Genomic DNA, 27,246 nt, shown 5'->3' on the forward strand with positions numbered 1-27,246 from the left:
AGGGTCTACCTCACCTTCCTTGTCCAGGGTCTACCTCACCTTCCTTATCCAGGGTCTACCCCACCTTCCTTATCCAGGGTCTACCCCACCTTCCTTATCCAGAGTCTACCCCACCTTCCTTATCCAGGGTCTACCCCGCCTTCCTTGTCTAGGGTCTACCCCGCCTTCCTTCCAGAACACTATACCGTATAGTGTTCTGTGGTTACTTTTTGGTTGGCCCACGGTTTACGTTGTATTGCGCACCCTGACGGCAAGTGTGGGAGTCGGTTCTGAAGTCTGAAGTAAAGAGACGTGTGTAAATAAATGAACACTGAAATTCAAGTATTTATTTTATTTATATATATATATATATATATATATATATATATATATATATATATATATATATATATATATATATATATATATATATATATATATATATATATATATATATATATGTCTTAATTAGATTATCCAAAAAATAGTGCTCGATACCGTGGTAGAGCGTAATATGTATGTGTGGGAAAAAAATCACAAGACTATTTCATCTCTACAGGCCTGTTTCATGAGGGGTTTCCTCAAACCTCAAATCTCCTGAGGATTGAGGAAACCCCTCATGAAACAGGCCTGTAGAGATGAAATAGTCTTGTGATTTTTTTCCCACACATACATATATATATATATATATATATGTATGTATGTATGTATGTATGTATATATATATATATATATATATATAGCTAGAATTCACTGAAAGTCAAGTATTTATTTAATTTATATACAGTGTATATATATATATATATATATATATATATATATATATATATATATATATATATATATATATATAAGAAATACTTGGATTTCAGTGAATTCTAGCTATAAATATACTCCTCCCCCCTTAACCCCGCCGCCCCGACCCCGCCCACCAAATCTCCCGAATTTGGAGGTCTCAAGGTTGGCAAGCATGCTCCAGGCTGATACGCTATCAGGGCCCACAGCTCCAAGCTGATACGCTATCAGGGCCCACAGGTCCAGTCTGATACACTATCAGGGCCCACAGGTCCAGACTGATACACTATCAGGGCCCACAGCTGCACAAATACGTGCGCGTGGCCAAGGTCTTATTTCGTTTCCTTTCCTGCTGCATCAATAACCGCCCGCTTATTTCTTGTCAATGCAGGAACGCATCTCAGCTGAAGCAGCTTCAGGAGCAGATTGTTCTGGAGCAGCAGGAAGCAGCCATCTGGCATCAGCAGCAGGAAGTCTGGCCCGGGCCACAGGAAGTCATCCAAAGCCATTCCCCGTCACCCCCTCTTCCCCCTCCTCCCTCCTTCCAAGAGCTGGAGAGCAGCACAGCCATGCAGGCCAGCACCTTCAACTACGCCCGGCCCAAACAGTTCATTGCCGCCCAGAGCCCCGCAGGGGGCGCCGGCGGCGGCGGATTTTCCACCCAGTCCGCGGGCTCCTCCCCACTGTCCCCGCCCACCTCGCATACACCCTTCAACAAGATCTCCGTGCCAGCGTTCTCTAAGGCGGCCAGCGCAGATGTGCCGAGCTCCCCTTCCTTCCCACCCCCGCCCCCACCCGACTTTGATTCGGGCGACCCGTCGTCCCCAGTGGGCGGCGCCGATGACTTGCCTCCTCCCCCGCCGCCTCCTCCCCTGCCCGTGTCCCCCGCTTTCTCTGACGTGTCCTCGCCATTCTCCTCCGTGCCTCCATCTCCTGCCTCCGGCTTCCTGTCCTCTCTGTTGCCGGCCACGCCCCCTGCGCCCCCTATGCCCCCTACGCCCAGGGGCCCCGCAGTCAACGCGCTGGGCCTCCCCAAAGGCAACGGCACTGTGTGAGTCAACCAAATCCATTTTACACTCGTGAAGCATTTAGAGCTGCTTCACGGAGGGTGATGTGTTCCGTGGACTGGAAGGTTCCATTCAGTTTTTCCCAAAAATTATGAATTATCTTGCAGAGGTACCAATTTTGGAACTGTCTGATAAAAGAAAATGTTTATTCTCAGGAGTTCAAGCCACCTCAAGTGCAAAAAGGACAGTAGTAAAAATTTTATTTGCTAAAAATGAATAGTCAGCGTTAATTAAACTGATGACTTGGTGGTAATCAATAAAACAACAAAACATTTGATAGCAGAGCTAGATAAAGATGCTGAACCCGCCTCATACTTTAGTAATATATCAGGAGGTTGCCTACAGCCACACGTGTCACTCCAGATCAGGGGTCCTTTTTGAAACCCAGAGCTACTTCTTGGGTACTGATTAATGCGAAGGGCTACCAGTTTGATACACACTTAAATAAATTGCCAGAAATAGCCAATTTGCTCAATTTACCTTTAACTCTATGTTATTATTAATAATTAATGATATTTACACTTAATTGAACGGTTTAAAAGAGGACAAAACACGAAAAAAAATGACAATTAAATTTTAAAACATAGTTTATCTTCAATTTCGACTCTTTAAAATTCAAAATTCAACCGAAAAAAAGAAGAGAAAAACTAGCTAATTCGAATCTTTTTGAAAAATTTTTTAAAAAGAATTTATGGAACATCATTAGTAACTTTTCCTCATTTAAGATTAATTTTAGAATTTTGATGACATATTTTAAATAGGTTAAAATCCAATTTACACTTTGTTAGAATATATAACAAATTGGACCAAGCTATATTTCTAACAAAGACAAATCATTATTTCTTCTAGATTTTCCAGAACAAAATTTTTTTAAGAAATTCAAAAGACTTTGAAATAAGATTTAAATTTGATTCTACAGATTTTCTAGATTTGCCAGAATAATTTTTTGGGAATTTTAATCATAATAAGTTTGAAGAAATATTTCACAAATATTATTTGTCGAAAAAACAGAAGCTAAAATTAATAATTAAATTAAAATGTATTTATTATTCTTTACAATAAAAAATAAAAAAAGTACTTGAACATTGATTTAAATTGTCAGGAAAGAAGAGGAAGGAATTTAAAAGGTAAAAAGGTATATGTGTTTAAAAATCCTAAAATCATTTTTAAGGTTGTATTTTTTCTCTAAAATTGTCTTTCTGAAAGTTATAAGAAGCAAAGTAAAAAAATTTATGAATTTATTTAAACAAGTGAAGACCAAGTCTTTAAAATATTTTCTTGGATTTTCAAATTTTATTTGAGTTTTGTCTCTCTTAGAATTAAAAATGTCGGGCAAAGCCAGACCAGCTTGCTAGTAAATAAATACAATTTAAAAAATAGAGGCAGCTCACTGGTAAGTGCTGCTATTTGAGCTATTTTTAGAACAGGCCAGCGGGCTACTCATCTGGTCCTTACGGGCTACCTGGTGCCCGCGGGCACCGCGTTGGTGACCCCTGCTCCAGATGTTGTCCAGCACTAATTAGAGACTATTAGGCTAACACATCTGGAATGATAGGAAGAAACTCTTCAAGTGTTCTGCTTGTGTCGCCCCGCAGCAAAGCCTTCCCCAAGAAGTCTCCCGCCTCCCACACGCCTCGGCTCACCTCCAACTTGGACATCCAGGGCTCCAAGGACGCCGTCATCCAGGACTTGGAGAGGAAGCTGCGCTTTAAGGAGGAGCGCATGAGCAACGGGCAACAGGTGGGTGTTTCCTGCCGAGCTGGACTAGAGCCTCATGAACAACTAACACGCCTCGGATCACCCTCCTGTGTGTGTGTGTGTGTGTGTGTGTGTGTGTGTGTGTGTGTGTGTGTGTGTGTGTGTGTGTGTGTGTGTGTGTGTGTGTGTGTGTGTGTGTGTGTGTGTGTGTGTGTGTGTGTGTGTGTGTGTGTGTGTGTGTGTGTGTGTGTGTGTGTGTGTGTGCGTGCCCTGCAACTACCACACTAACCCCCGCTGACTCCCACCCAACTCATGCCGTGCTTGCAGAGGCTAACCTATGAGGAGAAGATGGCTCGCAGGCTGTTGGGAGTCGACAACGCTGCCACACTGTTGAAGGCCCAGGACGCCCAGGAGGAGCCTGTCACTCAGGTACTTGTCATCAGGGGCCACACATGCCTGACATGGGCCACATATGCCTGTCAGGGGCCACACATGCCTGTCAGGGGCCACACATGCCTGACAGGAGCCACACATGCCTGACAGGAGCCACACATGCCTGACAGGAGCCACACATGCCTGACAGGGGCAACACATGCCTGACAGGGGCAACACATGCCTGACAGGGGCCACACATGCCTGACAGGGGCCACACATGCCTGACAGGGGCCACACACACCTGACAGGGGCCACACACACTTGTAAGGGGCCACTCACACACCTGTTAGGGGCCACTCACACACCTGTCAGGGGCCACACACACCCCTCACATGGGCCGCACACGCCTGACAGGGGCCACACACGCCTGACAGGAGCCACACACGCCTGACAGGAGCCACACACGCCTGACAGGAGCCACACATACCTGACAGGGGCCACACACACGCCTGTCAGGGGCAACACACACGCCTGTCAGGGGCAACACACACACCTGTCAGGGGCCACACACACACCTGTCAGGGGCCACACACACACCTGTCAGGGGCAACACACACGCCTGTCAGGGGCGACACACGCCTGTCAGGGGCCACACACGCCTGACAGGAGCCACACACACCTGTCAGGGGCCACACACGCCTGTCAGGGGCCACACACACCTGTCAGGGGCCACACACGCCTGTCAGGGGCCACACATGCCTGACAGGGGCCACACCCACACACGCCTGTCAGGGGCCACACACACTTGACAGGGGCCACACACACACCCCTGTCAGGGGCTACACACGCCTGTCAGGGGCTACACACGCCTGTCAGGGGCCACACACACTTGACAGGGGCCACACACACACACCTGTCAGGGGCTACACACGCCTGTCAGGGGCTACACACACCTGTCAGGGGCTACACACGCCTGTCAGGGGCCCACACACGCCTGTCAGGGGCCACACACACACACACCTGTCAGGGGCCACACACACACACACACACACACACACACACACACACACACACACACACTTGTCAGGGGCCACACACACACACTTGTCAGGGGCCACACACACACACTTGTCAGGGGCCACACACACACACTTGTCAGGGGCCACACACACACACTTGTCAGGGGCCACACACACACCTGTCAGGGGCCACACACACACCTGTCAGGGGCCACACACACACCTGTCAGGGGCAACACACACGCCTGTCAGGGGCGACACACGCCTGTCAGGGGCCACACACGCCTGACAGGAGCCACACACACCTGTCAGGGGCCACACACGCCTGTCAGGGGCCACACACACCTGTCAGGGGCCACACACGCCTGTCAGGGGCCACACCCACACACGCCTGTCAGGGGCCACACACTTGACAGGGGCCACACACACACCCCTGTCAGGGGCTACACACGCCTGTCAGGGGCTACACACGCCTGTCAGGGGCCACACACACTTGACAGGGGCCACACACACACACCTGTCAGGGGCTACACACGCCTGTCAGGGGCTACACACACCTGTCAGGGGCTACACACGCCTGTCAGGGGCCCACACACGCCTGTCAGGGGCCACACACACACACACACACCTGTCAGGGGCCACACACACACACACACACACACACACACACACACACACACACACACACACACACACACACACTTGTCAGGGGCCACACACACACACTTGTCAGGGGCCACACACACTTGTCAGGGGCCACACACACACACCTGTCAGGGGCCACTCACACACCTGACAGGGGCCACACACGCCTGTCAGGGGCCACTCACACACCTGTCAGGGGCCACACTCACCTGTCAGGGGCCACACTCACACGCCTGTCAGGGGCCACACTCACACGCCTGTCAGGGGCCACACTCACACACCTAACAGGGGCCACACATACCTGACAGGGGCCACACACACTTGTAAGGGGCCACTCACACACCTATCAGGGGCCACACACGCCTGTCAGGGGCCACACACGCCTGTCAGGGGCCACACACGCCTGTCAGGGGCCACACATGCTTGACAGGGGCCACACATACCTGACAGGGGCCACACACACACCTGTCAGGGGCCACACATGCTTGACAGGGGCCACACATGCCTGTCAGTGGCCACGCACACACCTATCAGGGGCCACACACACCAGACAGGGGCCACACACACACACACACACCTGACAAGGGCCACACACACACACCTGACAGGGGCCACACACACAATGGAAATATTGTGGGGTGCCTGAAATCTCTGATAAAATGTTTGTTTCAAGCTTTGTTGGTCAAAAACTGTTCATATACTTAAATGTAAATATTGACATTACTTGAATGTAAATATTGACATTACTTGAATGTAAATATTGACATTACCTGAATGTAAATATTGACATTACCTGAATGTAAATATTGACATTACTTGAATGTAAATATTGATATTACTTGAATGTAAATATTGACATTACTTGAATGTAAATATTGACATTACCTGAATGTAAATATTGACATTACTTGAATGTAAATATTGACATTACCTGAATGTAAATATTGACATTACTTGAATGTAAATATTGAAATTACCTGAATGTAAATATTGACATTACTTCAGGAATACAAAGTGTCCAGTTTCGAGCAGCGTCTCATCAGCGAGATCGAGTTCCGTCTGGAGCGTTCGCCGGTTGAAGAGTCAGACGACGATGTTCAGCACGACTCGGCAGACCAGGTGGGGGAGAGTCCCACCTTCCAGCAGAAGCTGAAACACTACAAAGTCTTTGAGGGAATGCCCGTCACCTTTACCTGCAAGATTGATGGAGAGCCCAAACCTAAGGTGAGGACTTGTAGGACATGACATTAACATGTTAACAAACCTAAGGTGAGGACTTGTAGGACATGACATTAACATGTTAACAAACCTAAGGTGAGGACTTGTAGGACATGACATTAACATGTTAACAAACCTAAGGTGAGGACTTGTAGGACATGACATTAACATGTTAACAAACCTAAGGTGAGGACATGACATTAACATGTTAACAAACCTAAGGTGAGGACATGACATTAACATGTTAACAAACCTAAGGTGAGGACTTGTAGGACATGACATTAACATGTTAACAAACCTAAGGTGAGGACATGACATTAACATGTTAACAAACCTAAGGTGAGGACATGACATTAACATGTTAACAAACCTAAGGTGAGGACTTGTAGGACATGACATTAACATGTTAACAAACCTAAGGTGAGGACTTGTAGGACATGACATTAACATGTTAACAAACCTAAGGTGAGGACTTGTAGGACATGACATTAACATGTTAACAAACCTAAGGTGAGGACTTGTAGGACATGACATTAACATGTTAACAAACCTAAGGTGAGGACTTGTAGGACATGACATTAACATGTTAACAAACCTAAGGTGAGGACTTGTAGGACATGACATTAACATGTTAACAAACCTAAGGTGAGGAAATGTAGGACATGACATTAACATGTTAACAAACCTAAGGTGAGGACTTGTAGGACATGACATTAACATGTTAACAAACCTAAGGTGAGGACATGACATTAACATGTTAACAAACCTAAGGTGAGGACTTGTAGGACATGACATTAACATGTTAACAAACCTAAGGTGAGGACATGTAGGACATGACATTAACATGTTAACAAACCTAAGGTGAGGACTTGTAGGACATGACATTAACATGTTAACAAACCTAAGGTGAGGACATGACATTAACATGTTAACAAACCTAAGGTGAGGACATGACATTAACATGTTAACAAACCTAAGGTGAGGACTTGTAGGACATGACATTAACATGTTAACAAACCTAAGGTGAGGACATGACATTAACATGTTAACAAACCTAAGGTGAGGACATGACATTAACATGTTAACAAACCTAAGGTGAGGACATGACATTAACATGTTAACAAACCTAAGGTGAGGACATGACATTAACATGTTAACAAACCTAAGGTGAGGACTTGTAGGACATGACATTAACATGTTAACAAACCTAAGGTGAGGAAATGTAGGACATGACATTAACATGTTAACAAACCTAAGGTGAGGACATGACATTAACATGTTAACAAACCTAAGGTGAGGACATGTAGGACATGACATTAACATGTTAACAAACCTAAGGTGAGGACATGTAGGACATGACATTAACATGTTAACAAACCTAAGGTGAGGACATGACATTAACATGTTAACAAACCTAAGGTGAGGACATGTAGGACATGACATTAACATGTTAACAAACCTAAGGTGAGGACATGTAGGACATGACATTAACATGTTAACAAACCTAAGGTGAGGACATGACATTAACATGTTAACAAACCTAAGGTGAGGACATGACATTAACATGTTAACAAACCTAAGGTGAGGACATGTAGGACATGACATTAACATGTTAACAAACCTAAGGTGAGGACATGTAGGACATGACATTAACATGTTAACAAACCTAAGGTGAGGACATGACATTAACATGTTAACAAACCTAAGGTGAGGACATGTAGGACATGACATTAACATGTTAACAAACCTAAGGTGAGGACATGTAGGACATGACATTAACATGTTAACAAACCTAAGGTGAGGACATGTAGGACATGACATTAACATGTTAACAAACCTAAGGTGAGGACATGACATTAACATGTTAACAAACCTAAGGTGAGGACATGTAGGACATGACATTAACATGTTAACAAACCTAAGGTGAGGACATGACATTAACATGTTAACAAACCTAAGGTGAGGACTTGTAGGACATGACATTAACATGTTAACAAACCTAAGGTGAGGACATGACATTAACATGTTAACAAACCTAAGGTGAGGACTTGTAGGACATGACATTAACATGTTAACAAACCTAAGGTGAGGACATGACATTAACATGTTAACAAACCTAAGGTGAGGACATGACATTAACATGTTAACAAACCTAAGGTGAGGACATGACATTAACATGTTAACAAACCTAAGGTGTACGCCGCCTTCCGCCCGAATGCAGCTGAGATAGGCTCCAGCACCCCCCGCGTCCCCAAAAGGGACAAGCGGTAGAAAATGGATGGATCAGAACGTGATGGTTGTTAACTACTGTAGATCAACACTGTTCCTGGGCGCCACACGGCATGTGCAATAGTTCTATGAGTTGAACACCTCTCCACCGTCAAGTGTACATTAATGTCCTTCTTGTCGCAGGTGTACTGGTTTAAAGACGGCAAGCAGATCTCCAAGCGGAGTGAGCACTACCAGATCAGCCGTGGCACCGATGGCACGTGCGCGCTACACACCGCGGCGGCCTCACTGGATGACGACGGCAATTACACCGTCATGGCGGGCAACCCGCAGGTCAGCACGTGCACTCAGGAAGTGGAGCATACGTCTCCTTTAGCGCCCCCGTCTGACTTAACGTCCATATTCACAGGGCAGGGTGAGCTGTACGGGCAGGATGATGGTCCAAGCCGTGAACCAGCGAGGCCGCAGCCAGCGCTCCTCGCCGGGACATATGCGCAGGTGAGGACTTGGTGACTTGTGTTCGTGACAGAACACACCTGTGTCACCACATTTATCAATCAATCAATCAATCAATCAATGTTTATTTATATAGCCCTAAATCACAAGTGTCTCAAAGGGCTGTACAAGCCACAACGACATCCTCGGTACAGAGCCCACATACGGGCAAGGAAAAACTCACCCCAGTGGGACGTCGGTGAATGACTATGAGAAACCTTGGAGAGGACCGCATATGTGGGTAACCCCCCCCCCCCTCTAGGGGAGACCGAAAGCAACGGATGTCGAGTGGGTCTGACATAACATTGTGAAAGTCCAGTCCATAGTGGATCCAACACATCAGCGGGAGTCCAGTCCACAGCGGGGCCAACAGGAAACCATCCCGAGCGGAGACGGGTCAGCAGCGCAGAGATGTCCCCAACCGATGCACAGGCTAGTGGTCCACCCGGGGTCCCGACTCTGGACAGCCAGCACTTCATCCATGGCCACCGGACCTATGCAACTCCCCCCCGCAAGGGACAGGGGAGAAGAGGAGAGAAGAAAAGAAACGGCAGATCAACTGGTCTAAAAAAGGGGGGGTCTATTTAAAGGCTAGATTATACAAATGAGTTTTAAGATGGGACTTAAATGCTTCTACTGAGGTAGCATCTCGAACTGTTACCAGGAGGGCATTCCATAGTACCATATATATATATTTAACCACCTGGCATTGGACACTGGTGAGCACTACTGAGTCTTTATATCGCTCGCTTGGACCAGACCACGGGCCCTGGCCAGCCACAAGCAGAAGAGGCAAGGTGGGCCCCCACTCTAATTGGCTCACCATTTATAGGAGGGGCCTACAGGGTTGGCTGCAGTATGAGCTGGGTATCAGCTGAGAGCGGGGACCTTGGCGGTCCGATCTTCGGCTGCAGAAGCTAGCTCCGGCTCCTTGAAACGTCACTGTTCTGCGGATGAAGGCGCCTTCCAAGGTCCTTCCAATCAGACATTGTGGCCTCACCTTGACGCATCAATCAATCAATCAATCAAAGTTTATTTATATAGCCCTAAATCACAAGTGTCTCAAAGGGCTGCACAAGCCACAACGACATCCTCGGCTCAGATCCCACATCAGGGCAAGAAAAAACTCAACCCAATGGGATACAATGACAAACCTTGGAGGGGACCGCAGATGTGGGGGCCCCCCTGGGTGACTGGTGCAATGGACGTCGAGTGGATCTAGTTAATAGTGTGAGAGTCCAGTCCATAGTGGATCTAGTTAATAGTGTGAGGGTCCAGTCCATAGTGGGGCCAGCAGGAGATCATCTTGAGTGGAGACAAGTCAGCAAGCAGTGCAGAGACGTCATCAACTTATGCACAGATGAGTGGTCCACCCCGGGTCCCGACTTTAAACAGCTAGCGCAAAATCTGTGGTCACCTAACAACCTCTCCACGCAGCATAGGGGGGCAGAGCAGAAAAGAGATGGCAGATCAACTGGTCTAAAAAGGGGGGTGTATTTAAAGGCTAGCGTATACAAATGAGTTTTAAGATGGGACTTAAATGCTTCTACTGAGGTAGCATCTCGAACTGTTACCGGGAGGGCATTCCAGAGTACTCTGGAACGCTCTATAGCCCGCAGACTTTTTTTGGGCTCTGGGGAATCACTAATAAGCCGGAGTTCTTTGAATGTAGATTTCTTGTCGGGACATATGGTACAATACAGTCAGCAAGATAGGATGGAGCTGGACCGTGTAGTATTTTATACGTAAGTAGTAAAACCTTAAAATCGCATCTTAAGTGCACAGGAAGCCAGTGCAGGTGAGCCAGTATACGTATATATATATATGTATATATGTATATAAAGGTATATACAGTATAGGCGTATCATGATCAAACTTTCTTGTTCTTGTCAAAAGTCTAGCAGCCACATTTTGTACCATCTGTAATCTTTTAATTCTAGACATAGGGCATACTTGCCAACCTTGAGACCTCCGATACCGGGAGGTGGGGGGTGGGGGTGGGTCGGGGGCGTGGTTGGGGGCGTGGTTAAGAGGGGAATATATTTAAGCTACAATTCACCAACTCAAGTATTTCATATATATATATATATATATATATATATATATATATATATATATATATATATATATATATATATATATATATGTATATGTATGAAATACTTGACTTTCAGTGAATTATAGCTATATATATATATATTTATTTTATTATACATATAAATAAAATAAATACTTGAATTTCAGTGTTCTGGAGGCTATCCAGTAGATGGCAGTATTGTCCTGTTTAAGAGTGTCACAATATTGCTGTTTACGGCAGACGAACTGCTTTACGGTAGACTAAACGTGACTGCTGTTGTTGTGTGTTGTTACCGCGCTGGCAGGACGTTAATGAAACTGCCTAACAATAAACCCACATAAGAAACCAAGAACTCGCCCTCGATCATTCTACAGTTATGACGTCATTGGGCAGGCAAGCTGTTTATATTGTGGGAAAGCGGACGTAAAAACAGGCTGTCCCCACTCAGGTCCGCATTGAGCTGGAGGGGGCGTGGCCTCCAGCTCCGGCTGAATACCGGGAGTTTGTCGGGAGAAAATTTCTGCCGGGAGGTTATCTGTAGAGGCGCTGAATACCGGGAGTCTCCCGGTCAAAACGGGAGGGTTGGCAAGTATGACATAGGGAGGCCCAAAAATAATACGTTACAGTAATCGAGACGTAACGAATGCATGAATAATGATCTCAGCGTCGCTGGTGGACAAAATAGAACACATTTTAGCGATATTACGGAGATGAAAGAAGGGCGTTTTAGTAACACTCTTAATGTGTGATTCAAACGAGAGACTTGGGTCAAAGATAATACCCAGATTCTTTACCGAGTCGCCTTGTGTAATTGGTTGGTTGTCAAATGTTAAGGTGGTATTATTAAATAGATGTCGGTGTTGAGCAGGAACGATAATCAGCATTTCCGTTTTCTTAGCATTGAGTTGCAAAAAGTTAGCGGACATCCATTGTTTAATTTCATTAAGACACGCCTCCAGCTGACTACAATCGCATGGCGGCGGTTATTGAACCGGTCTTGTCAATGGAGAGGTTGGACTCTCTTCCACACACTAACACGTTCTTGATGTAAAAAAATCAGTTCACAAAATTCTATTGTGTGTCGAAAGAAGCTTTTGCGATAAAGACAGACGTTAAGCTCCATACACTGCACCCCAGGCCCAGGTCCAGGTCCAGAGACAGCGGCGACGAGAGCGATAACATCCAGGAGCGCCACTTCCGGCCGCACTTCCTGCAGGCGCCCGGCGACCTCATCGTGCAGGAGGGCCGACTGTGTCGCATGGACTGCAAGGTGAGGGGAGTGTTTTCTTCTACTGTATCTCTTGAGAAAGTCACCTACATTGTAGTAGGACACCTTTAACATCTCAATCAACTATCAAAGAATCAAAGACCGCGTGCAACAATTGTTGGGAACTATTTCCCTGGTGGTAAGCTACTTTCGTAGCCACAGCTGCCCTGGGGTAGACTGACGGAAGCGTGGCTGCCAATTTGCGCCTACGGCCCCTCCGACCACCACCTATCATTCATCATTCATTCACCGGTGTGAGCGGCATCGGGGGCAAGGGTGAAGTGTCCTGCCCAAGGACACAACGGCAGCGATTTTGGATGGTAAGAGGTGGGGAGCGAACCTGCAACCCTCAGGTTTCTGGCACGGTTGCTCTACCCACTACGCCACACCTCCCCTGAAATACTGAGATACTGTTCCAGATGAAGGTTGTTATTGTTGTGGACTATCTTGTGTCCCGACTGATACTGTTCCAGATGAAGGTTGCTATTGTTGTGGACTATCTTGTGTCCCGACTGATACTGTTCCAGATGAAAGTTGCTATTGTTCTTGACTATATTGTGACCCGACTGATACTGTTCCAGATGAAGGTTGCTATTGGTGTGGACTATCTTGTGACCCGACTGATACTGTTCCAGATGAAGGTTGTTGTTGTGGATTATCTTGTGACCCGGCTGATACTGTTCCAGATGAAGGTTGCTATTGGTGTGGACTATCTTGTGATCCGTCTGATACTGTTCCAGATAAAGGTTGCTATTGTTGTGGACTATCTTATGTCCTGACTGATACTGTTCCAGATGAAGGTTGCTATTGGTGTGGATTATCTTGTGACCCGACTGATACTGTTCCAGATGAAGGTTGCTATTGGTGTGGACTATCTTGTGACCTGACTGATACTGTTCCAGATGAAGGTTGCTATTGGTGTGGACTATCTTGTGACCTGACTGATACTGTTCCAGATGAAGGTTGCTATTGGTGTGGACTATCTTATGTCCTGACTGATACTGTTCCAGATGAAGCTAGTTATTGTTGTGGACCATCTTGTGACCCGACTGATACTGTTCCAGATGAAGGTTGTTATTGTTGTGGACTATCTTGTGTCCCGACTGATACTGTTCCAGATGAAGGTTGCTATTGTTGTGGACTATCTTGTGTCCCGACTGATACTGTTCCAGATGAAGGTTGTTATTGTTGTGGACTATCTTGTGTCCTGACTGATACTGTTCCAGATGAAGGTTGCTATTGTTGTGGACTATCTTGTGTCCCGACTGAAACTGTTCCAGATGAAGGTTGCTATTGTTGTGGACTATCTTGTGTCCCGACTGAAACTGTTCCAGATGAAGGTTGCTATTGTTCTTGACTATCTTGTGTCCCGACTGATACTGTTCCAGATGAAGGTTGCTATTGGTGTGGATTATCTTGTGTCCTGACTGATACTGTTCCAGATGAAGGTTGCCATTGGTGTGGACTATCTTGTGACCCGACTGATACTGTTCCAGATTAAGGTTGCTATTGGTGTGGACTATCTTATGTCCTGACTGATACTGTTCCAGATGAAGCTAGTTATTGTTGTGGACTATCTTGTGACCCGACTGATACTGTTCCAGATGAAGGTTGTTATTGTTGTGGACTATCTTGTGTCCTGACTGATACTGTTCCAGATGAAGGTTGCTATTGTTGTGGACTATCTTGTGTCCCGACTGATACTGTTCCAGATGAAGGTTGCTTTTGTTCTTGACTATCTTGTGTCCCGACTGATACTGTTCCAGATGAAGGTTGCTATTGTTGTGGACTATCTTGTGTCCCGACTGATACTGTTCCAGATGAAGGTTGCTATTGTTCCTGACTATCTCGTGTCCCGACTGATACTGTTCCAGATAAAGGTTGCTATTGTTGTGGACTATCTTGTGTCCTGACTGATACTGTTCCAGATGAAGGTTGCTATTGTTCCTGACTATCTTGTGACCCGACTGATACTGTTCCAGATGAAGGTTGCTATTGTTCTTTACTATCTTGTGTCCCGACTGATACTGTTCCAGATAATGGTTGCTATTGTTGTGGACTATCTTGTGTCCCGACTGATACTGTTCCAGATGAAGGTTGCTATTGTTCCTGACTATCTTGTGACCCGACTGATACTGTTCCAGATAAAGGTTGCTATTGTTGTGGACTATCTTGTGTCCCGACTGATACTGTTCCAGATGAAGGTTGCTATTGTTCTTGACTATCTTGTGACCCGACTGATACTGTTCCAGATGAAGGTTGCTATTGTTCTTGACTATCTTGTGACCCGACTGATACTGTTCCAGATGAAGGTTGCTATTGTTCTTTACTATCTTGTGTCCCGACTGATACTGTTCCAGATAATGGTTGCTATTGTTGTGGACTATCTTGTGTCCTGACTGATACTGTTCCAGATGAAGGTTGCTATTTTTCTTGACTATCTCGTGACCCGACTGATGCTGTTCCAGATGAAGGTTGCTATTGTTGTGGACTATCTTGTGACCCGACTGATACTGTTCCAGATGAAGGTTGCTATTGGTGTGGACTATCATGTGTCCCGACTGATACTGTTCCAGATGAAGGTTGCTATTGTTCTTGACTATCTTGTGTCCCGACTGATACTGTGATACTGTTCCAGATGAAGGTTGCTATTGTTCTAAAATGTCCTATTAATATCACTGACTTTAAGATGCTGGAATTGAATCACTTTGTACCAGGAAGTCTGCTTGCAACCTTCATCTGGAACAGTATCAGTCGGGACACAAGATAGTCCACAACAATAGCAACCTTCATGTGGAACAATATCAGTCGGGTCACAAGATAGTCCACAACAATAGCAACCTTCATGTGGAGCAGTATCAGTCGGGTCACAAGATAGTCAGACTTATTTAGTGCATGGACAGGTACTGACTGTCAAAGCACATTGGGTACCTTCAAGTAAAAAAGCACTTTACAACCAAAAGCCCAATTTTCAGTGCAAAGCTGGCCCACTGAGCATGCACGACCATTTTACTTTGACAGGAAGTCATGTTTCGCCAACTTCTCCCACAGGTGAGCGGCTTGCCGACCCCTGACCTTGTGTGGAAGCTCAACGGACAGACCATCCGCCCCGACTCCGCACACAAAATGCTGGTGCGTGAAAATGGCGTGCACTCGCTGGTCATCGAACCTGTGACCAGTCGTGATGCAGGCATCTACACTTGCATCGCCAGCAACCGCGCTGGACAAAACTCCTTCAACCTGGAGCTCATCATTGCAGGTAAAGACAGGATGTTGTATAGCCGCAGTAAATGTCAGTTGATGATGGCAACTACCACTCGCACAATGTTCATGATTCAAATGACCCAAAATGTATATTGATGCCATCTCTCTGCCCGACAATTGTACACAATTCAGACCATCACCAGAAAGAGACAACATCATAAACAAAGTCAGAGACCAACGTATGCTTGCTCATGCCCAAGTGTGTGTAATGTGTTTGGGGCTAGAAGTGACTGTTAGAGGCCACTGAATATCATGTCACCTGTGAGCAAGCAGACGTAGGCACACTATGCAGCTTCAGGTGTGAATAACAACACAGGGCAGCAATATATATGTATACGTGTGTGTGTGTCTGTGTGTGCGCTCACATGTGTGTATATACACTACCGTTCAAAAGTTTGGGGTCACCCAAACAATTTTGTGGAATAGCCTTCATTTCTAAGAACAAGAATAGACTGTCGAGTTTCAGATGAAAGTTCTCTTTTTTCTGGCCATTTTGAGCGTTTAATTGACCCCACAAATGTGATGCTCCAGAAACTCAATCTGCTCAAAGGAAGGTCCGTTTTGTAGCTTCTGTAACGAGCTAAACTGTTTTCAGATGTGTGAACATGATTGCACAAGGGTCTTCTAATCATCAATTAGCCTTTCTGAGCCAATGAGCAAACACATTGTACCATTAGAACACTGGAGTGATAGTTGCTGGAAATGGGCCTCTATACACCTATGTAGATATTGCACCAAAAAACAGACATTTGCAGCTAGAATAGTCATTTACCACATTAGCAATGGGTAAGCGGAAGAAGATGGATGGATGGATGGAGTGTATTTCTTTAAAGTTAAGACTAGTTTAAAGTTATCTTCATTGAAAAGTACAGTGCTTTTCCTTCAAAAATAAGGACATTTCAATGTGACCCCAAACTTTTGAACAGTAGTGTATATCCCTATATACATATATATATATATACATATATATATATACAGCAGGGGTCACCAACGCGGTGCCCGCGGGCACCAGGTAGCCCGTAAGGACCAGATGAGTAGCCCGCCGGCCTGTTCTAAAAATAGCTCAAATAGCAGCACTTACCAGTGAGCTGCCTCTATTTTTTAAATTGTATTTATTTACTAACAAGCTGGTCTCGCTTTGCTCGACATTTTTAATTCTAAGAGAGACAAAACTCAAATAGAATTTGAAAATCCCAGAAAATATTTTAAAGACTTGGTCTTCACTTGTTTAAATTCAGAAAGACAATTTTAGAGAAAAAATACAACCTTAAAAATGATTTTAGGATTTTTAAACACATATACCTTTTTACCTTTTAAATTCCTTCCTCTTCTTTCCTGACAATTTGAATCAATGTTCAAGTTTTTTTTTTTTAATTGTAAAGAATAATAAATACATTTTAATTTAATTCTTCATTTTAGCTTCTGTTTTTTCGACGAAGAATATTTGTGAAATATTTCTTCAAACTTATTATAATTAAAATTCAAAAAAATTATTCTGTCAAATCTAGAAAATCTGTAGAATCAAATTTAAATCTTATTTCAAAGTATTTTGAATTTCTTTTAAAATTTTTGTTCTGGAAATTCTAGAAGAAATAATGATTTGTCTTTGTTAGAAATATAGCTTGGTCCAATTTGCTATATATTCTAACAAAGTGTAGATTGGATTTTAACCTATTCAAAACATGTCATCAAAATTCTGAAATTAATCTTAATCAGGAAAAATGACTAATGATGTTCCATAAAAAGTTTTTCTCTTCTTTTTTTCGGTTGAATTTTGAATTTCAAAGAGTCGAAATTGAAGATAAACTATGTTTCAAAATTTAATTGTCATTTTTTTCGTGTTTTCTCCTCTTTTAAACCGTTCAATTAAGTGTAAATATCATTAATTATTAATAATAACATAGAGTTAAAGGTAAATTGAGCAAATTGGCTATTTCTGGCAATTTATTTAAGTGTGTATCAAACTGGTAGCCCTTCGCATAAATCAGTACCCAAGAAGTAGCTCTTGCTTTCAAAAAGGTTGGTGACCCCTGATATACAGTATATACATGAATATATACATATATACATATACCGTAATTTCCGGACTATAAGCCGCTACTTTTTCCCCTCGTTCTGGTCCCTGCGGCTTATACAAGGGTGCGGCTTATATACGGCCTGTTCTTCTCCGACACCGACAAAGAGGATTTCGGTGGTTTTAGTACGCAGGAGGAAGACGATGACACAATGATTAAAGACTGACCTTTCATATACCGGTAGGCTGGTTATTTTAATAACGTACAGGCGAGCACTTTATATTACTTTGCAGCGTTGTATTATTTGTACTTTGCATGAATGCTGTTCGCCATGTCAAAGATGTGAAAGTTTGATTGAATGATTGAAAGATTTATTGTTAATAAATGGGCTCTTTGCGTTCCCAAACAGTCATCTCTGTCCCGACATTCCCCTCCGTGGTAGCAGGAACCCCTATATACTACGGTAATTACACATCAAAACCCTGCGGCTTATAGTCGGGTGCGGCTTATATATGGAGCAATCTGTATTTTCCCCTAAATTTAGCTGGTGCGGCTTATAGTCAGGTGCGGCTTATAGTCCGGAGATTACGGTACATGTATATGTACATATGTATGTAACACTGAAGTTTGGGGTCCAATCCTAATTGTCACGTTACAGCGTTGTGTTAACTGACAATTTTTCAATGTGTTTTGTCCACAGCCAAAGAGATGCAGAAAGTGCCATCATTTGTGGAGAAGCTGCAGAACACCAGTGTGGCGGAGGGCCACCCGGTGCGGCTGGAATGTCGCGTCATCGGCGTTCCTTCCCCGCAGATCTTCTGGAAAAGGGAAAATGAGTCACTCACTCACAACACAGACAGAATAAGGTGAGCACCAATGAGATCAGCTCGGACTCTATTTGATTGACTTCTTTTGTCTCCCAGCATGCACCAGGACAACTGTGGCTACTTGTGCATGATCATCCAGCCCGCCACCAAAGAGGACGCCGGCTGGTACACGGTGTCAGCCAAAAATGAGGCGGGAATCGTGTCCAGCACCGCACGACTTGACGTGCACGGTAAGGTGGACAACTTCGGTTTCTGGCTCCTTCTTTGAATAACTCCCCGCTGCTTCCCACCCTTGCAGCCCAGTGGCAGCAGCCCAACCTCCCCAAAGCAAAGAAGGTGCGCCCGGCCAGCAGCCGCTACGCCGCCCTGACCGAGAGAGGCCTGGATGTGAAGGCGGCCTTCTTCCCTGACTGCAGCCCTCTGCCACCCGGGAGCCTGGTGGAGAGCGACGAGCTGTAGAGGATTGACAGAAAGACCTTCCTGCTTTGAGTGGGTGGAAAGTGTAAGTGTTCAAGTCGCAGGACTGGAAGGCGAGTCTTATCGGAGAGGCGGACAGCTGTACAGGAAGTGGGTTTTTTTTAATCACGAGTGAGATGTGTTGGCTTTTTGCAGGTTCTACAATGATGGACTTTGAGGAGTGCTTGGGGGTCACACACACACACACGCACACACACACACACACACACACGTACGTCAAGAAATGTCCATTTTCTGTGTTGAATGAAAAGGCTAAGAAGCCCTAGCTGACATTGAAATATCACCAGTCTGTATCAAACTATATTCAGTCACTCTTTAGGCCTTTCAAACCACAAGAACACACTTTGGACTTGAGCTGGATGATTCTTTCCAATCATCTGACAGCTCCTGTGTGTTACCACGCCAACCCGGGCCTGTGTATGGATTGTTCTCCTTATATAGCGTTATTATTTTAGCTTGTGAAAAGTTCAATAAAGAATCTTCCCAAGATTGTGAGAGATGTTTCTGTTGAATCCAAGGGAGCACAACAAAGTCAAGAGGACCCCCAGGGATGTCATTTAGATCATAAATATTGACTTCTCAACGAAGATACAACCTAAAAATACCCCTCACCTCCTTCCTTTAAGATCTTTAATCTCCTCCAGATGTGGCCCAACATGCAGGGGAAGAAGAAGAGGGTCCTTTGGAACAAAAACCTGAGCCCTTTGAAAAAAAGCCCAACCACGACTGGAGTGAGTGGTCAGATTTCTGTTGGAGGCGGGGGGGTCTGAACTTGGCCAGACACTTTGGAGTCAGCGTAATGAGTCACTAATCGACAACATTAAAGTGATCCTGCTGTCATTCCAAATGTAAGCAAGTAGGAAAAAGGAAACTACACTTTTTTAGGGGTTAAGGTTAGGGTTAGAGGGTTGGGGTTAGGATTTAGGGCTAAAGAAGCCAAAGAAAAAGTGTTGGTTAGGGTTAGGGCTAAGGGTTGGGGTGGGGCGATAGAAGGAAAACAAAGAAGGTTAGGGTTAGGGTGGGGATTGACGGTCCATCGACAACCTGCCAAGGTGACGCCCAAACCAGACACAGAGCCCATCGAGGACCCCGATCAAAAATTCCAAATGGGTAGTGAATGTTGTGTCAAACACGTCTGTGGTAAAATCAAATTGTTTGGCGTTCGAAAAATTGTGGCAAGTCTGTGTTGCAACGTTTCGATCGGTTTGATCTTCATCAGGCTTCGACTTGCAAGATCAAGCAGGATGTAAACCATCTTTTTCACTGCGAGCGGATAAAGCGGGTCTCTATTCAGGTTGGACCACTTCTAACTTTATCAAAGAAACAAACAAAGAAACAAAAAATGCACAAAGAAATCTATTGGGACACTTCTAATTCCCTAATAGATTGGGGCACTTCTTATTCCCAAAGCTAATCAAGTGGGGCTCCCCTATGTTTCTCCACAACAGGATGTGCTCTCATCAACTGTTGGAGTGGGAGTGAACCGGACACAGGATGAGGCTTTTATATATGCTGCGCTCACAACTGCAGTGTAGGGTTAGAGGTTAGGGTTAGGGGTTAGAGTTAGGGCTAGGGTTAGGGGTTAGGGTTAGAGAGGGGTTTGGGTTAGGGTTAGGGTTAGGACCTGCAAGGGTCACAACCCTGGTTAGCATTGTCCACTGAACACTGACGGACCCAAGCTCAGACCCCACCGAGGACCCCCGAAGGTCCAATCAGACACACTTAACCGAAGGATCCGATTTAGGGGGACTCCAAATGAGTTGCTGGAGCCAGTGTGTCAGCACTTTCCTGGGCGAGTTCTGAGTGGTAGTGCTGACCTCCGTGGTGGGCTTCACGGCGCCGGAGGTAGTCTTTTGTAGGGCAGTTGAGGCTGGAGAAAGTGAGGTGCAAGAGGTGTCGACCGGGAGCCTGATATATTCAGCACGTTTTGGTCTGCCCCTCTCAGTTCCAGGTAGGCTGCAGGTCGTGGGAAGGGGTTCATCGCGAGTCTTCGCCCATGTCTGTGGCTCCTGGGATGGGACGGAGGAAATCTTCAGCTTGAAGTACTTGTTGGTCTTCTGCATTTGTATCGCCCTTGTCGTTCCAGTGCGATGCAGGTATCTAATGCGTGTCCGTTGAGCTGTGGTCTGTCCGTCTTTGTTGCAGGTGCCAGGCAGGTCGTAGTAGGGAGCTCACCAAGGATCTCCACCCGTGCTTGTAGTTCCTGGAACTGGAAGGGGGGCGTTGCCAAGCTGAGGTCCTCCACAGATCTGTTGCTTGCAATTCACTCTGATGTGCCCTTGTGTCTTGTAGGTGGCCTGGCTGTAAGAGGGTGACCCTAAGCGAGTGTCGACCGCTAATCTGCGCCCCAATTGTTTATCAGCCCAGACCGAGGCAATCTGAAATGGGGACATCCAGTCCACTCCGATCAAGGGGATCAGTTTGTCAATCTCAACTTGTAAGGTTTTTTGGTAGTGGTCCCTCAAGATGCAAATAGCGGCATCTGCCCAATTTTTGGCATTGTCCATGATCAAGGCTTGTGTATCGGGGTTAATGACCTGATCATGTTGGTCAGAGTGAGAACCATTTTAGATATTGTGGGCGGTTGGTTTTCTTTGGTAATGTTTTTGAGATGATGCATAATTTTGATGATGTTATACATTCATCTGGCTTTGGAGCCAAATTGATTGTCATGCCTGGTCTTGTCGGGGTGCTTTGCTTTTTTGGGGGTGTATGCAGGCAGGATATGTGCGTGGGGTTCAGATAAGGGAAATGCAAGACCTCTATTATGATTTTGTATGGGTTAGTGCGTCTGCCTCACAATACGGAGGTCCTGGGTTCGATCCTGCGCACGGGATCTTTCTGTGTGGAGTTTGCATGTTCTCCCCGTGACTGCGTGGGTTCCCTCCGGGTACTCCGGCTTCCTCCTACCTCCAAAGACATGCACCTGGGGATAGGTTGATTGGCAACACTAAATGGGCCCTTGTGTGTGAATGTGAATGTTGTCTGTCTGTCTGTGTTGGCCCTGTGATGAGGTGGCGACTTGTCCAGGGTGTACCCCGCCTACCGCCCGAATGCAGCTGAGATAGGCTCCAGCACCCCCCGCGACCCAGAACGGGACAAGCGGGGATGGATGGATGTAGTGACACAATGTTGCCGCCGGGGGGCGCTCCATCGCCTGACCCAACGTTTATCACTATGATGTCAAAGCCCGGACAGTTTGGGTCACCAACTCGGTGTCTATGGTCCCCTGATGTCGCTTCAGCATTGGCGAATGCCACGTCTGGTCCAGAAGACGGCTATTTTGCCGGCTATATTACGGGGGGAACCAACTTGCGCCAGTGAGGTTGTTTCTACCGGACCGGAAACTACGTCATATCGCCCTTCAACGTCATCGACATTGTGATACAGTTGAAAAAGTTTGAAAAAGTCAAGGTTGAGTGCAAAAATGCCCTGTCAAAAAATTAGCAAACAGCATTAAAGTATTTTTGTCTCGCCGTCACAGCCGAATTAGGTGTTTGCAATGATTAACAAGAAAAACGAAAAAGTTAAAAAAAATAATAAGTAAACAAAAATAAAGAAATGTAGTAGGTACTTATTAAGACAAGTCAAGGCAACGTTTCGGTAAGTTATACCTTCTTCAGGCCGACTTGTCGAGTAACAAAGAGAGAAGTATGCTTACACAAGCGAGCGTGAGTAAAATGACTTGTAAAGTAAACAACAGGTAGGGTCAACCCGGAAGCAAGATTTAAAGGCCTACTGAAAGCCACTACTACCGACCACGCAGTCTGATAGTTTATATATCAATGATGAAATCTTAACATTATAACACATGCCAATACGGCCGGGTTAACTTATAAAGTGACATTTAAAATTTGCCGCTAAACTTCCGGTTCGAAACGCCTCTGAGGATGACGTATGCGCGTGACGTAGACCGGCGAACACGGGTATGCCTTCCACATTGAAGCCAATACGAAAAAGCTCTGTTTTCATTTCATAATTCCACAGTATTCTGGACATCTGTGTTCGTGAATCTGTTGCAATCATGTTCATTGCATTATGGAGAAAGAAGCTGAGCAAGCAAAGAAGAAAGTTGTCGGTGCGAAATGGACGTATTTTTCGAACGTAGTCAGCCACAACAGTACACAGCCGGCGCTTCTTTGTTTACATTCCCGAAAGATGCAGTCAAGATGGAAGAACTCGGATAACAGAGACTCTAACCAGGAGGACTTTTGACTTCGATACACAGACGCCTGTAGAGAACTGGGACAACACAGACTCTTACCAGGATTACTTTGATTTGGATGACAAAGACGCAGACGTGCTTCTGTGAGTATGCAGCTTTGGCTTCTAAACATTTGATCGCTTGACCGTATGTGCGCAACTTTTTTTTGCGTATGTACGTAACTTTTTTAAAATATATAAGCTTTATGAACCTTGGGTTAGGTGAACGGTCTTTTGGGCTGAGTGATTGTGTGTGTTGATCAGGTGTTTGAATTGTATTGGCGTGTTCTATGGAGCTAGAAGCTAGCATAGGAGCTAGGAGCTAGCATAACAAACACGCAGGTGTTTTTATGCAGGATTAATTTGTGGCATATTAAATATAAGCCTGGTTGTGTTGTGGCTAATAGAGTAAATATATGTCTTGTGTTTATTTACTGTTTTAGTCATCCCCAGCTGAATACCAGGTACCGTGAGTATGCAGCCTTGGCTGCTAAACATTTGATAGCTTGACCGTATGTGCGCGTCACGTACGTAACTTTTTAAAAATATATAAGCTTTATGAACCTTGGGTTAGGTGAACGGTCTTTTGGGCTGAGTGATTGTGTGTGTTGATCAGGTGTTTGAATTGTATTGGCGTGTTCTATGAAGCTAGGAGCTAGCAGAGGAGCTAGGAGCTAGCATAACAAACACGTAGGTGTTTTTATGCAGGATTAATTTGTGGCATATTAAATATAAGCCTGGTTGTGTTGTGGCTAATAGAGTATATATATGTCTTGTGTTTATTTACTGTTGTAGTCATTCCCAGCTGAATATCAGGTCACCCCCGGCTCTCACAGCATCTTCCCTATCTGAATAGCTTCAACTCCCCACTAGTCCTTCACTTGCACTTTACTCATCCACAAATCTTTCATCCTCGCTCAAATTAATGGGGAAATTGTCGCTTTCTCGGTCCGAATCTCTCTCACTTCATGCGGCCATCATTGTAAACAATAGGGAACTTTGCGTATATGTTCAACTGACTACGTCACGCTACTTCCGGTAGGGGCAAGCCTTTTTTTTATCAGATACCAAAAGTTGCAATCTTTATCGTCGTTGTTCTCTACTAAATCCTTTCAGCAAAAATATGGCAATATCGCGAAATGATCAAGTATGACACATAGAATAGATCTGCTATCCCCGTTTAAATAAAAAAAAATCATTTCAGTAGGCCTTTAAAGAGACAGTCGTCATGCTATGCCGATCATGGTGCGACAGCACCCTCTTCAGGCCAAACACAGCTACAACAAGGTGTACATTCTTTCTCCATTGTCGAAATTATTTAGAAAATAGAAATAATTACACAAAAATTAATAACTAAATATTGAATTTTTAATATTTAATATTTTAATATGAAATAACTTCAAAAACAACGAAAAACACCCTTAGTTATACTGTTCCAGTTTGGAATCTAAAAGAAGCATAACCAGGTGAAAAGAGAACTGTGTCCCCAAAAAAGTGTTTTTGGCCAGTTTTTTAAGGGTTTTTTAAGACTAAAATTCCATTCTCTGCAACCCCAAATAAGTAGCACAGTAGTAATAGTAATAATCAGCATTGCTGCTCTGCATCTCTAAATAGGTAGCATAGTTGTTCAGCCAACTCTTTTAAGTTACGGTTTGGTAGTTAACATGAGCGGCGATTGCATCATACCTTAATAGCTGTTCAGCCAACCCTATTAAGTTACGGTTTGGTATTTAACATGAGCGGCGATTGCATCATACCTTAATAGCTGTTCAGCCAACCCTTTTAAGTTAGGGTTTGGTAGTTAATATGAGCGGCGATTGCATCATACCTTAATAGCTGTTCACCTAACCATTTTAAGTTACAGTTTGGTAGTTAACATGAGCGGCGGTTGCATCACATCTTAATAGCTGTTCAGCCAACCCTTTTAAGTTACGGTTTGATAGTTAACACGAGCGGCGATTGCATCATATTGAATCGTCTGAATGAGTTGTAATGGTTGGTGTTGGAATTTTTAAATCGGTCAAGAAATGTTGAATTAGTAACATGTTGAATTGAGAAATGGTATTACAGAATTCCTGGAATTTCGGGAAAACCGGGAAATTTGCAGTTAAAAAAACAACATAGTTTTTGTCCTAATTAAGAGGAATGTTTTGACGCTGGAATGGTTGTTTTGCGTTGAAAAATGTGGAAGGAGTAGTCGCTAGAAAAAAGAGTGGAAATAGGGCTTTGGAAAAGCAGGATTTCTGGAAAATCTTGGAATTTTTTTTTAACTTGGAAAAGGGGAAGTTTGAATTTCCAGGATGGTGGAATGTGTTGAAGGTGGAATGGTTTGAATGGGTTGAAACATGTGGAAATGGAGGAAGTTTGAAAAATGGCCAATTCATTTTGAATGGGAATAATGTCCCGAGAAACCTGGAATTATGGGAAATCTGGGAATTTTTGGAATTTGTCAAGGGAAAGCCCGTGATTCCCGAATAGGCAGAACAGTTTGAAGTTGGAACGGTTTGAATCGGGGGAAAAATGTGTAATCTGCTGAAGAAGAATAAGTAGTGGTGTTCGGGTCTGCGGGACCCGTATTCATTTTTTGTGGGTCTGATGGACCCGTTGCATTTTGTGGCTTTTAATGCCTCACAATCAAACACTTTTACGTTAAAATACTGAACAGATGTTTATTGGGATAAGTTAAACATCTGTTCAGTATTTTAACATAAAAGTGTTTGATTGTGAGGCATTAAAAGCCACAAAATGCAACGGGTCCGTCAGACCCACAAAAATGGTTAAATAAATAGGTGAATTTTTGGCGTAGAAACCCCCATGTGTGAATGCTTTGGAGCATTCACACAATAAAACACATTATTATAAAATATTATGATTATATAATAAATAATACAATTAGTAATATTATTTTAAAAAGCATTGGTTGAATATTAATCAAGTCCTCTATTTTTTGGGGGGGTGGTTTTCTGGCGAACGGGGGTCAAAGGATGGTGGAATGTGTTGAAGGTGGAATGGTTTGAATGGGTTGAAACATGTGGAAATGGAGGAAGTTTGAAAAATGGCCAATTCATTTTGAATGGGAATAATGTCCCGAGAAACCTGGAATTATGGGAAATCTGGGAATTTTTGGAATTTGTCAAGGGAAAGCCCGCGATTCCCGAATAGGCAGAACAGTTTGAAGTTGGAACGGTTTGAATCGGGGGAAACATGTGTAATCTGCTGAAGAAGAATAAGTAGTGGTGTTCGGGTCTGTGGGACCCGTATTCATTTTTTGTGGGTCTGATGGACCCGTTGCATTTTGTGGCTTTTAATGCCTCACAATCAAACACTTTTACGTTAAAATACTGAACAGATGTTTATTGGGATAAGTTAAACATCTGCTCAGTATTTTAACATAAAAGTGTTTGATTGTGAGGCACTGAAAGCCACAAAATGCAACGGGTCCATCAGACCCACAAAAATGGTTAAATAAATAGGTGAATTTTTGGCGTAGAAACCCCCATGTGTGAATGCTTTGGAGCATTCACACAATAAAACACATTATTATAAAATATTATGATTATATGATAAATAATAAAATTACTAATATTATTTTAAAA

At 44.5% G+C, this 27,246-nt stretch overlaps 1 protein-coding gene across 4 annotated transcripts in view; it reads left to right on the top strand.

Annotated features, from left to right (window-relative positions):
* palld (palladin, cytoskeletal associated protein) overlaps positions 1-19,936 on the top strand; it is a 74,204-nt gene extending 54,268 nt beyond the window's left edge. For 3 of the 4 annotated variants that reach the window (XM_062039402.1, XM_062039404.1, XM_062039405.1), the window contains 11 exons: positions 1,166-1,825; positions 3,437-3,581; positions 3,867-3,968; positions 6,584-6,802; positions 9,209-9,358; positions 9,435-9,523; positions 12,735-12,867; positions 15,916-16,123; positions 18,844-19,009; positions 19,067-19,200; positions 19,269-19,936. In XM_062039402.1, coding sequence (XP_061895386.1) covers positions 1,166-1,825; positions 3,437-3,581; positions 3,867-3,968; positions 6,584-6,802; positions 9,209-9,358; positions 9,435-9,523; positions 12,735-12,867; positions 15,916-16,123; positions 18,844-19,009; positions 19,067-19,200; positions 19,269-19,429 — 2,167 coding nt within the window. In that variant the 3' untranslated portion in view covers positions 19,430-19,936. The remainder of the gene's footprint in view (positions 1-1,165; positions 1,826-3,436; positions 3,582-3,866; positions 3,969-6,583; positions 6,803-9,208; positions 9,359-9,434; positions 9,524-12,734; positions 12,868-15,915; positions 16,124-18,843; positions 19,010-19,066; positions 19,201-19,268) is intronic. The other variant, XM_062039403.1, reaches the window with a different exon arrangement.
* Positions 19,937-27,246: the final 7,310 nt, after the last annotated feature.

Source organism: Entelurus aequoreus, linkage group LG27, assembly GCF_033978785.1.
Source record: "Entelurus aequoreus isolate RoL-2023_Sb linkage group LG27, RoL_Eaeq_v1.1, whole genome shotgun sequence".
NCBI lineage: Eukaryota > Metazoa > Chordata > Actinopteri > Syngnathiformes > Syngnathidae > Entelurus > Entelurus aequoreus.